Source organism: Triticum dicoccoides, chromosome 3A (assembly GCF_002162155.2).
Source record: "Triticum dicoccoides isolate Atlit2015 ecotype Zavitan chromosome 3A, WEW_v2.0, whole genome shotgun sequence".
Classification (NCBI taxonomy): Eukaryota; Viridiplantae; Streptophyta; class Magnoliopsida; order Poales; family Poaceae; genus Triticum; species Triticum dicoccoides.
In genome coordinates, this window is record NC_041384.1 from 217,317,474 (window position 1) to 217,328,305 (window position 10,832).

A 10,832-nucleotide genomic window follows, 5' to 3' on the forward strand; every position below is an offset into this window, starting at 1 on the left:
AGACGGCGGCGACAGACGAACAGCCATCGAGCGGAGGTCGGCGATGAAGGCGGAAATGGCGTCTCGGTCCCGTGGGCGGCTAAGCGGCCGCCATAGCTGCAAGTAACCAGAGAGTTTGAAGAGGGCGTCAGTAGCACGTCGAAGCGGAATGCGCTGAATCACAAGTCTACTGCGGATCGTCCAGAGCGTCCAAGCGAGGACCCCAATCTCCAGCCACCTAATGTGGCGAGAAGGCAGGGGGGAGTTCTGGAGTTCGGCGAACAGGTCGGGGAAATTGGTGTGGCACCAACTGCCATCAACCACCTCTCGGAAGCAGCTCCACATAAATTGAGCGGACACACAAGAGAAGATGTGATTCGAGTCTTCGGGGACACCACAGAGCGGGCATAGGCCACTACCAGGACCATTACGCTTGCGAACCTCCACCCTAGACGGGGTCCGCCCGCGAATCCATTGCCACATGAAGATCCTAATCTTCAGAGGCAGGCGGATGGACCAAACCGCCGAGAGGGGAGGGGGGGCGGAGGAGGGGGCAATGGCCCGGTAGAGGGACTTGGTGGAGAATTGGCCTGACGGCTCAAGGCGCCACCGGACCAGATCAGGGACTTGGTGGGCCATTGAAATTTCCGAATAGGTGCTTCATTTAGTACTCCCTCCGTAAACTAATATAAGAGCATTTAGATCACTACTTTAGTGATCTAAACACTCTTACATTAGTTTACAGAGGGAGTACGTTTTAACAATTATTTATAGTGAACCACACTTCCATAGAGAAATAAATTATTAGCTTCATATAATTGTATTTGTATGTACCCACATGTATGCAAAAGTACAGAAATATAATACAGGTAGAAGCATAAGCTTATGTAGGTGAGCAGCAATTCAACATGTACCCTCTTATTTCCAACATCTTCATCTTTCAGGTTCAACTATGTCAATCATCATTTATCTGCTCATCTGTGCTTTCTCGTTTAGCATGCTTATTATATGTGAAAATTCTTGTTCAAATTCATCGTAGACAGTTTGATTTTTATATTTGATTATATTAATATATACCATGTTGCAATAAAGATAAATTTTATTAAATGAGGCAAATAGGCCAATATATATCGACATGCAGGTGGCAAATATGCAGGAAACCCCTATGCAACGGGGTATTACACAAATAGTATATACATATCTAACAATTATCTAATGCTTTTGTCTTGGTCAATCTCAATAATTCTTCTCTCCCAGGGTGGTTTCATTGATTTTGGCCGCTTTACCAATCATCGCTCTTTTGAGACTGGTTCAAAGCCGGTTGACTACATCCAGGTAACACTTCCGTAATTATATTAACTTTGTATGCGATAAAACAGTGCCTTTGATGTGTCATTGCCACATAGTTCAAGACAGGGTTACATCTTCAAAGTTCTGTGATTTTCCTAGAAATGAGCAGGACTAGATGGGAGGTATTGGCCAATAGCCGGTGATGTCTAACTTTCAATAGGTATCTCGTGTAACATATCTGCTGTATATCGTACTACGGATAATAAGCTAATAATGTTATAATATCCTAATGGTTCATCCCACACGGTTAGAAGCCTCTTACGTAGGTTGCATTGTCCACTTTTCTATTGTCACACTAACATATGAATAGAAGGAAAGGGTGCATGGAAGTTACGCATCAGAGTAAAACTTGCAAACTTAATCAGAACATTGAAGTAGTGTATTGAGTTAAGGGGAAGACAGCACAAGAACACTAATGTATTAAAACTATGTCTACTAGGCCGTGTAACAGACTAAGAGTACTAGGTACTCTCCTAGGTTACTGGAAAAACCGTGTATAAGGTCGATTACATTGTATAATCACTATGAGGTGAGCAAGGTACTGGTTACCTGGTTTCAGTATCTTGGATGGAACTAAAAGGTCATAAGGAGTGTTGATTTACAGTCTCAAGTTTTCCACCAGTTATTTGTCGAGTTGGTGTGTTCTTTTCTGTTGAAGTGTATATGTGGATTGCCTAGCCCTTTCCATCAGTTCAGACTTTAGGTTGCATTGTCTAGTGCATGAAGCTTAACATGGTATCAGGGTCTAAGGTCATGAGTTCAAGTCCTGGCTTCCTCAATTTTTATCCAAAAATCGTTGTTTCCCCCTCTGTGTCCACGTATAGGCCTCTCGTCACTCGTGAGAGGGGGTGTCGAAGTGTATATATGGATTGCCTAGCCCTTTCCATCAGTTCAGACTTTTGGTTGCGTTGGCTAGTGCATGAAGCTTAACACTTTCTACATTGAAGGGAACAAATTTAAAGGTGTACACTAGGGTCTTGAAGTCCAGGGTATAAACTCATCTTCAAGCTGATGGTTGAATTGGATGTAGTCTGTCTAGGCCAAAAATACTATAATTATCAATTCATTGCGAGTTTATCAATGCAAACATTTCCAGCAGAGTACTTCCAAGCTTTCTTAATAAGCAATCACTAAACAGAATATTTGTTAAAGCATCTTTGTTGTTTTCCATAATTGCTCTGGCATCTTTTCTCATAGTAGGTTCTCAGCCTTCATTATTCCTTAATCTGTCACATTATTTCAGAGATTTCACAATGGTGATTTAGCGAAATGTGAAACTACGTTTGAAGAGATGGGCCGTACTGCACAGGTTTGCTCTAACTTCGATGAGATACTTTGCTGTTTTCACTAATATTTAGAATTTCCTATTTTCTTGTGTAGTTTCATTTTAGATATCTGGACTAACATCAATGAGCATATTTGATATTTCAGGTCAACATTATGTGTGGACGATGCTCAAATAAAGTATGCAAAGGTCAGCTGTCTTTTCTGTTTACATTTTTTTGTTAATACTCTTCCACCAAATATGTTGCAACCTGACTAAAGTAAAATTAGCATTCGGTTTGTTGTTAAAGCTCCATGGTTACACATATTTTTATCTGATTATATGCACGTTTAGGGATGTCTTATGGCATAAACTATTCTTGGTCATGTTATGCTAACTGAATCTGAGTTTCTGCAAACTTGTACCAAGTTGTGTTTAACACTTACCTCATTTACGGACACAAACATTTTATGTTTAGGAAACCTTGGTGGCGAATAGTCAGTCCCTTCCATCTCAACATAAGCATTGGTTTAGACTTTGATTCAGTCTCCAATATGTAGTTATATGCAATCATAATAAAGTTATGGAGAACTGAGCGCTAGCTCAGTGGCTAACCCGCCCACCTGTGTCCGAGTCCGTGCAGCGGACCCCGCTGGTGTGCTATCCTTGTTAGATCACGGAGAGGTCTCACCTCCCACCTAAACAACGGACAGTTAAAGGAGACTCTTCCCCGCTTTAGCCAACGTTTTGTATATCATATAACTAAAGTCGTTTTGATTATCAAATTTTTCATGTAACCAGTCTGATGCTCATTTTTTTTATGTTAACACATGTTTTTAGCCATTTTGCTTGTCTGTCTAACAATTACTTACTTACTTACTGACTAAGCCTTTTGTCCCAAACAAGTTGGGTTAGGCTAGATATGAAACCCTTTTATGAGGACTTCCCAGGAGGTCACCCATCCTAGTACTACCCTCGCCCAAATGGGTTTCATACCCAAAGGACTGGCTAGTTTTTACGTTGGCTCGCCAAGCCTATGACAACCCTTAGATATGAAATCTTTTCACGAGGACTTCCCAGGAGGTCACCCATCCTAGTACTACTCTCGCTCAAATGGGTTTCATACCCATGGGACTGGCTAGTTTTTACGTTGGCTTGCCAAGCCTATCACAACCCTCCTCCTTTACCCGGGCTTGGGACTGGCTATGCCTAGAAGACATAGGCGGAGTTCTGTCTAACACTTACTACCTTGCTTAAATATTTATTGCCAGAACTATCAACCATGATTGGTTGACCAATGTGTTGATTCTTTTTGGGTGCATGCCTTTTTGCGAAAGAAAAAAACTTAACATTGATAGTTTTGCAGATGAACATGGATGCATTTGCAGCGTATCCTATGATGAAAGGATGTGCAGGTAACCATGACGACTTTTCTTTGTAGTATTTGTTAAAAGAATTAGTTAATCGATATTAGTTAATCGATTTCTTTCTATTGATGTCAAAAAGTGAAGAAGCTGCAACTTCTTTCCTAATTTCTGTGTGTTTGCTACAAAAAAGAGCTGTTCACTTGTAGTTAAATGTCTTATGAAGTCTAATTTTTCATCCATGTTAGTATGTAGATCAGCTGACCACAGTCAACATGCTCATGATGATTTCTTGCACCTTGTACAAATGGGAGGAATAAATTTGAGTTGAACATAGCAGATCATTTCAGGGAAAGATGAATGGGTATATTTTCTTAGTATGCACACTGGTAAATATTCTAAAAGTATAAAGAAAACAACTTTGGTGCAGAAAATATATAAAAATGCAGAAACCACCAGTTCGCTACCTATTTTGAATCTAAAATGTTTTGGCTTTCAAATAGCCAATCACGGTCTTTTTAAATTCTGGCGCTTCATAGTAACAGGTACTGTCACTGTTGTTATGTAGCATCATAGCGAGGTTGGACATATGCATTAACCTTCCTGCAAGACGATGACTATCAGCACTTGACACGGAAATTTGCGGCACATGCAGCTTCTTTTTTTCCTTTTTCGAGAAAACGCATAGGCTTTGCGTCTCAATGTATTTTTTCTGATCGAAAAACTGTGAGGGAGGCCCCGACAGTAAATATTACTCCCTCTGTTCACAAATATAAGATGTTCTAACATTTTTCTAAATCGGATGTATATTGACACATTTTAGTGTGTTTGTTCACTCATTTCAGTCCGTATGTACTCCATATTGAAATATCCAAAACATTTTATATTTGTGAAAGAAGGGAGTATTAAGTAAGAAAACATATTTACAAGATGGAGGAACCGTATAAAGAGAATGTGACAGTATACATAGGGAGGACAGGGGAGAAGAGGGGACAGAGGGGCTGCCAATTTTTCTATCCATGAAGTCCATACTCCCTTGTGTTGAACCTATCTTTGACCATGAGTCAGGCAAAGCCTTTTAACTCGAAGTGCAATTGGACTTCCAACTACACTTGATAACCGCTGGACACTGCTCCTGCTCTAGCCAATAACCATGCCTCTGCCTCTCTCAGCGTTGGGCTGCTTCTATATCCACCACGCTGGAGCATTATCAATGAGGATAAGCCTGTCCTGGGCGACGGCAGGGGTGGAATCCATGCAGCACTCTTCCATTCATGCTGCCTCATCCCCGTTTTGTGTTTCGTCCATGGGAGCTTTATATATGCTAAAGTTCTCATTCCCTGAATTCTCTTTATGTTTGGTACAAGGAAAAGAGAAATGAAAATGTTTGATCTATAAAAATACGGCTCCAAATTCTCTAAAACCAAAAGAACTGCAGTAGCCAGAACTTTGAGCATCATATACTTTTAAATGTGCCTGTACTGCTTATTTTCGCTGATCTGTTGCCTGCTTTCGTGTGCTTACGGCATTATTTTTCTTGTGTACGTTGCAGCTAAACATGCTCCCTTTTTGTCCAGGACGGTTGTTGAGCTAGCCATTCCTTGTCCTAAAAGAGGCCCAAGAGTTTTTAAGGGTTTCACTGTGGGCTTCCACCCCCGGTCATCCGAAGTGGTAAAGCTAGTTCTTTCTTTGGGTATTAATCAGCGATTAAGTTGATGTTACATCTCAGCTTGGTTCCTCTAGGTTTACAATGGATTGACTCAACTGGGATTCGAACAACTTCATCATGGGTTTAGGTAAGAGATCATATCAAAATATCCTTCCAATTTAATGAGATTAGGGGATTTTTCGAGCATAGTTGAAGTTTCAGTTTATCCAAGCCTTATTAAATGCCAACTAGAAGGTTTAACTGCTTTCATGTGAACACATAAGTCATGCTAATTGTATATAAGGTTCAGCTGGCTAGGTTCACTTGGTTCTACCGGGTTTCTGTAATATGTACTTTCTTAAAGACTATATTTGTACATAATGGGTTATCCTCAAACAAACTTCGAATTCTTGCTTGGAAACCGGTATCCAACTACCGCCTGATGGAAGAACCACAAGGTTCAAACAGATCCTAAGTCAGTTAATCGCTACCGAATTGCAGTATGATACATGTTATTTATACTTAGCTCACCTTTCAAGAATCCTTTGTGTGTGTTTAGTTTTGTTGTTGATCTCTTTGGTTACTTTATGAAGGGGAGCCTGGTGCAGTGGTAAAGCTGTTGCCTTGTGACCATGAGGTCACGGGTTCAAGTCCTGGAAACAGCCTCTTACAGAAATGTAGGGAAAGGCTGCGTACTATAGACCCTAAGTGGTCGGACCCTTCCCCGGTCCCTGCGCAAGCGGGAGCTACATGCACCGGGCTTCCCTCCCCTCTTTGGTTACTTTATCATAGTGAATAAGGATTCTGAAGCCACACTTGTACTGTCAACTTGAGTATATACGGTAAGACATGTGACCACATGTCAACTGCCTAAAGCCGAAATATTTACGAGATGTGGTCAAGACTTGATGGTGTATTAATAGCACTGTATATTAAATATGGATTGAGTAGCGTCTAGCAACCAGAGCTATCTCTGATCCACATTATCTAAGAATTTTGATATGGTCTGATTCAAAAGCTTTCTGTGCAGTTCTGATCCACATTATCTAAGAATTTTGACATGGATACATATAAATCATTGCAGTTCTGTTTTCTGTGCAGCTTTCCAAGTGAGCAGATTCACGTGTCTTTATATCTTAGCGCCATGTCTTCTCTCGCAGACCTAGTTGGAAAACCTACCTTCAGGGTAAGGAAAAAGACTTGGGGACTGTAAAAACTACACATTCTATGCCCTTATGGTTTTCTTTATGTTACCTCATTTTATTTTGGTTTTGCACATATAGTTAGTTTTTCTTTGGGGTAAGTGGTGTCCCTTAACTTTGTTGTCGGTGTTGGTCAATGGACGTACAATTGTTGTTAAAACCAGATGCTGAGAATATCAGATAACACTAGTAAACTACCCCGCAATCATTAGTGCTAACCAAACAAATGAGTGCATTGTTGTTGAAACCAGTAGCTATACCAGGCGAGTCTTGAGAGACTGCTGCCACCGTTGGTGCTAACCATATGCCTGTTGCATACCTTATGTGTTGAACTCTGCATATAATTTTCTTTTGTTTTTTTCCCACTACACAGGTTAATCCGATGAAAGGGCTTGATGTTATGCTTACAGGATCAGGGGCCAATGGTGCCGTGCCTACTGCCCTGTCTCCAACAGTTCTGAATGTGAATTGGATATGTTAGTGATTTTTTGTCTCCACATACTGATGCCATTTTGTACTTACTATTAACAAATGAGTTCGTACATTTTGTAGGTGAAATCATTCGAAGCAATCCATATGTGGTGAATGTTTCAATCCCAGTGGCGGGCTACGATCCAATCGAATTCACGCTTACCAAAGAATGTGGTTGGTTCTATTCAGACAATCACCAGCTGTGCATATAGATTTTCATGTATTGGAAATTGTTACATGAGCTTCACTAGATCTTGATTGGTGTTCTAGAAATATTGCAGAAGATGGGTCTTATGCAAATCTCAGTTGAGATTGTCAAGGAGTATTAGTATTGGCCTATATTTCCTTCCTTGCACCCCAAGTCTTGTGTAATGTTTATACCCCCCTTGGGCTATGCCATAGAGATAAAGTGCATCCATAATAGAGATAACTTCACACTTGATTCAATAGGTTTAATTTTAGATACTGTGGAAAATAATTCAAAAGATATATATCATAAGCATTTTCTGAAGATTTAACCTGTGGAATGGATAAACATGTTGCAATCTCGACACAGAGGTTGAAAAATGTTGCACGTCAAATGTATTTTGGTTGTGACAAAAAGTTGCTGTGTTTTCGTTAATTTACTTGTAAAATGGCAACTTTGTAAATTGGGATTATAATAGAACAGAACGCCATGTTAATGATACTTGTGATAATTTGTATTATTGGGAACATATGAATAGCTACTGCAAGTGTTCTTATATAAGGAAAAATATTCATATGTCAGAGCAGTTTTACTGTTTTAATAATTTATCATTGTTCTCTTTTGTACATATGATATATAATATTTTAGGTCAGTTTCTGTGATCCTGTAAATTTCAGACTAGTTTTCTTTTTGTAATATCCGTTGTCTGTGTAGGTTACACACAAGAAAAAGAGAGTGATTCTATGAGAGGGTGGGCAACATTTGGAATCATCTCTTGCATGTATGTGTTTCTTGAACTTTAGAACTTTATTGATGGTAATGTCAATTCTATCATGATTTTCTCTTATATTATTGCCATAATTGCTGTGTTGTTGCTACTTGTCCGTGTGTTGCTCTTCATTGTGTTTACAGTTCTGACGTACGTGCTCTTTGTGTGCAGATTCATTGTCTTTTCGAGCCTACTTTGTTGTGGGGGGTTCATCTACAGAAGTCGTGTAGAGCATCAGGTTTTATTTTCGAACTTCATTAAACTTTTTGTTTGGCTATGGACATTGCCATATTGGAAGCTCTCTTGAAAACATGGCACCTCTGAACCAATTTCAGGATGGTTTACATGCACTGCCTGGGATGACTACCGTGTCTGCCTTTCTGGATGCTGTAAGTACTTCGATTTGAATTCTGAGCCTCGTTATTTCCTGACCAAATCATTGACGATCATGCTGTTACAGTATATGTGGATTGCACTAGCCCTTTCCATCAGTTCGGATTTTTGGTTGCGTTGGCTAGTGCATGAAGCTTAACATGGTATTGGAGCTAAGGTCTTGAGTTCAAATCCTGACTTTCACAATTTATTAAAAATTGCTGGTAGCCCCCCCGTTGTGTCCACATAGTGGCCTCTTGAGTCATATGTGAGTTTGGCGCGCCGGCGCTCTCTTCTGGTTGCACGTGTTGACTTGTCTTCCCCGTCACACGTGAGAGGGGGTGTTATAGTATATACCGAAAAAGGCTTTCGCCCCGCTTTATATATAAAGCAATGACCGACCACAGCTCAGATACAAACGCACGCCATCACAACACACTGTTTGACACGAGAAAAACATCGGCTAAGGACTCCGGGGAGAAGGGAAGAAGGGAGTGTGTTTCTCTCAGACGCCGGGGAAAGAAAACTGTGTATGCGGGCGTGCCAGTGTACTATAGTACACAAAAGAAAAAGAGATACGGGAACATGTATTTCATTAATCTCACTGGATAAATAAAATTACAATATCCCAAAAAAAAAGGGTGCGCTCCGTGGCCTACTAGCACGGCCAAGCTGGCTGTGGCGATTGTGTGATCTCCTGGTTCCCGGGGCCTCGAAAAGCTCCCGGTTAATTACTCCCGCGGGTTGCTCCGCGGGATACCTCCGATTGAGCTGTGTGGTCGTCTTCGTCGTCTTCGCTTCGCGTTCTCCATGCATGATGATGGTGATGTGTGTGTGGGCGGCGGCAGAGCCCGTGTCCTCGTCGGTACACGCGCCGCAAGTAGCGTGGCCTTTGCGGTGGCCGCGCTTGCCCTCGCCGTCGTGCCTCGTCGGTCTTGGCGACGTTGGAAGAGTTGTTGTTGGGGTAGCATGGATCGCGCTCGGCTCGGACATCTCGACGACCAGTAGCTTCTCAGGGTGTGCAAGGGGCTACGCCTTGCGGGAGTAATTGTCGGCTGAGACCAGCATCGGTGATGACCGTCGCGTTGCTCATGCCAGCACGGCCTGTGTAGTCGACTCCTCGTCCCGACCTGACGCCGAGTCCACGGCAGTCGGCGTAGTCAAGGCATCGTCTCACGAGATCATAGAGGAGCGGTGTTGTTGTTGAAGTCGCGTCGCCCTGCACCCGCGCCTTGTCCTTGGGCGGCGCCAACTTGCTCGGCTCCGGCCTCCGAATGAGTGTGGCGCGGGTAGCAGCGACACAGGGTAGGAGGCCATCTTCCTCGTGGCATCATGGTGTGGGACCCCGGCCTTCGCTTCGTGTCCGGGCGCCGAGTGGACGTCGCCGTGCTCTACATCTTCAAAGTGTGCAGTGAGGCGGAGTGGACAATAAGCAGAAGGTAGGGAGCTGCGTGTCTCCATCTTCGGCGACACCGAGCATGATGAAGTAGATCGGTATGCTAACAAGCATCGTCGGCGTCGTCTTCGGGTGGCAACCTTCTCGCCATCAGCCGGCTAGAAGATACGTGAATGGCTCATGCATGTGCACATGCTATATCTGTTGATTGCGCCTGTATTCCTTGCTTCATTCTTCTGTACTACAGAGCACCTGTAGTTGGCTTCAACGACAAAAAGAGGAGAGCTAGTGTAGCGATAGCTCGGATGTCGCGCCGGTCACTGCACGCGGAGATGAGCCATCCGGCCGCCTGTCTTCCCGTCTTGAACATGGGCCTTGCACGCACACGGGTACATACTAGAGGCTATTCTTCAGGTGTAGACCACGCCGCGATGTTCGGTTAGGCTCTAGTGACAACATCACCAAGGCACCATTGAGTCCGGGCATGGCGAAGGAGAGGCACGACGCCGGTGTCGAAGCGGGGTGGTGAAGGAGCTCCTCGTGATTGGCGCCGACTTGACGAAATCATTGGCAGGCGGCGTCCCGGCCGGCTCTGTGGCTTCGTACTCCATGTCACCGGCTCGATGAAGTGGGCGAAGTGTGTGTGACGGTGATCTTCGCGGCGTCGAGGTCTCGAATGGCATCTCTCCGACGTGACGAAATATTCATCATCTCGTGTAATATTGAGCATAGTGTCGTCGTCTTCTATGATACCATCACGGTGAAGTGGACTCGAGCGGTGATTGTGACCTCCGCGCCATCGACCTCCATGGCGCAAGCTTGACGACATC

General features: G+C 43.1%; 1 protein-coding gene across 6 annotated transcripts in view; it reads left to right on the forward strand.

Moving 5' to 3' along the window:
* LOC119267906 overlaps positions 1 to 10,832 on the forward strand; it is a 33,548-nt gene that overhangs the window by 2,683 nt on the left and 20,033 nt on the right. For all 6 annotated transcript variants that reach the window (XM_037549362.1, XM_037549361.1, XM_037549357.1 and 3 more), the window contains exons 6-17: positions 1,237 to 1,314; positions 2,573 to 2,638; positions 2,761 to 2,803; positions 3,960 to 4,008; positions 5,535 to 5,628; positions 5,701 to 5,753; positions 6,707 to 6,791; positions 7,181 to 7,283; positions 7,360 to 7,452; positions 8,180 to 8,246; positions 8,406 to 8,472; positions 8,570 to 8,623. In XM_037549362.1, the coding sequence (XP_037405259.1) occupies positions 1,237 to 1,314; positions 2,573 to 2,638; positions 2,761 to 2,803; positions 3,960 to 4,008; positions 5,535 to 5,628; positions 5,701 to 5,753; positions 6,707 to 6,791; positions 7,181 to 7,283; positions 7,360 to 7,452; positions 8,180 to 8,246; positions 8,406 to 8,472; positions 8,570 to 8,623 (852 nt within the window). The remainder of the gene's footprint in view (positions 1 to 1,236; positions 1,315 to 2,572; positions 2,639 to 2,760; positions 2,804 to 3,959; positions 4,009 to 5,534; positions 5,629 to 5,700; positions 5,754 to 6,706; positions 6,792 to 7,180; positions 7,284 to 7,359; positions 7,453 to 8,179; positions 8,247 to 8,405; positions 8,473 to 8,569; positions 8,624 to 10,832) is intronic.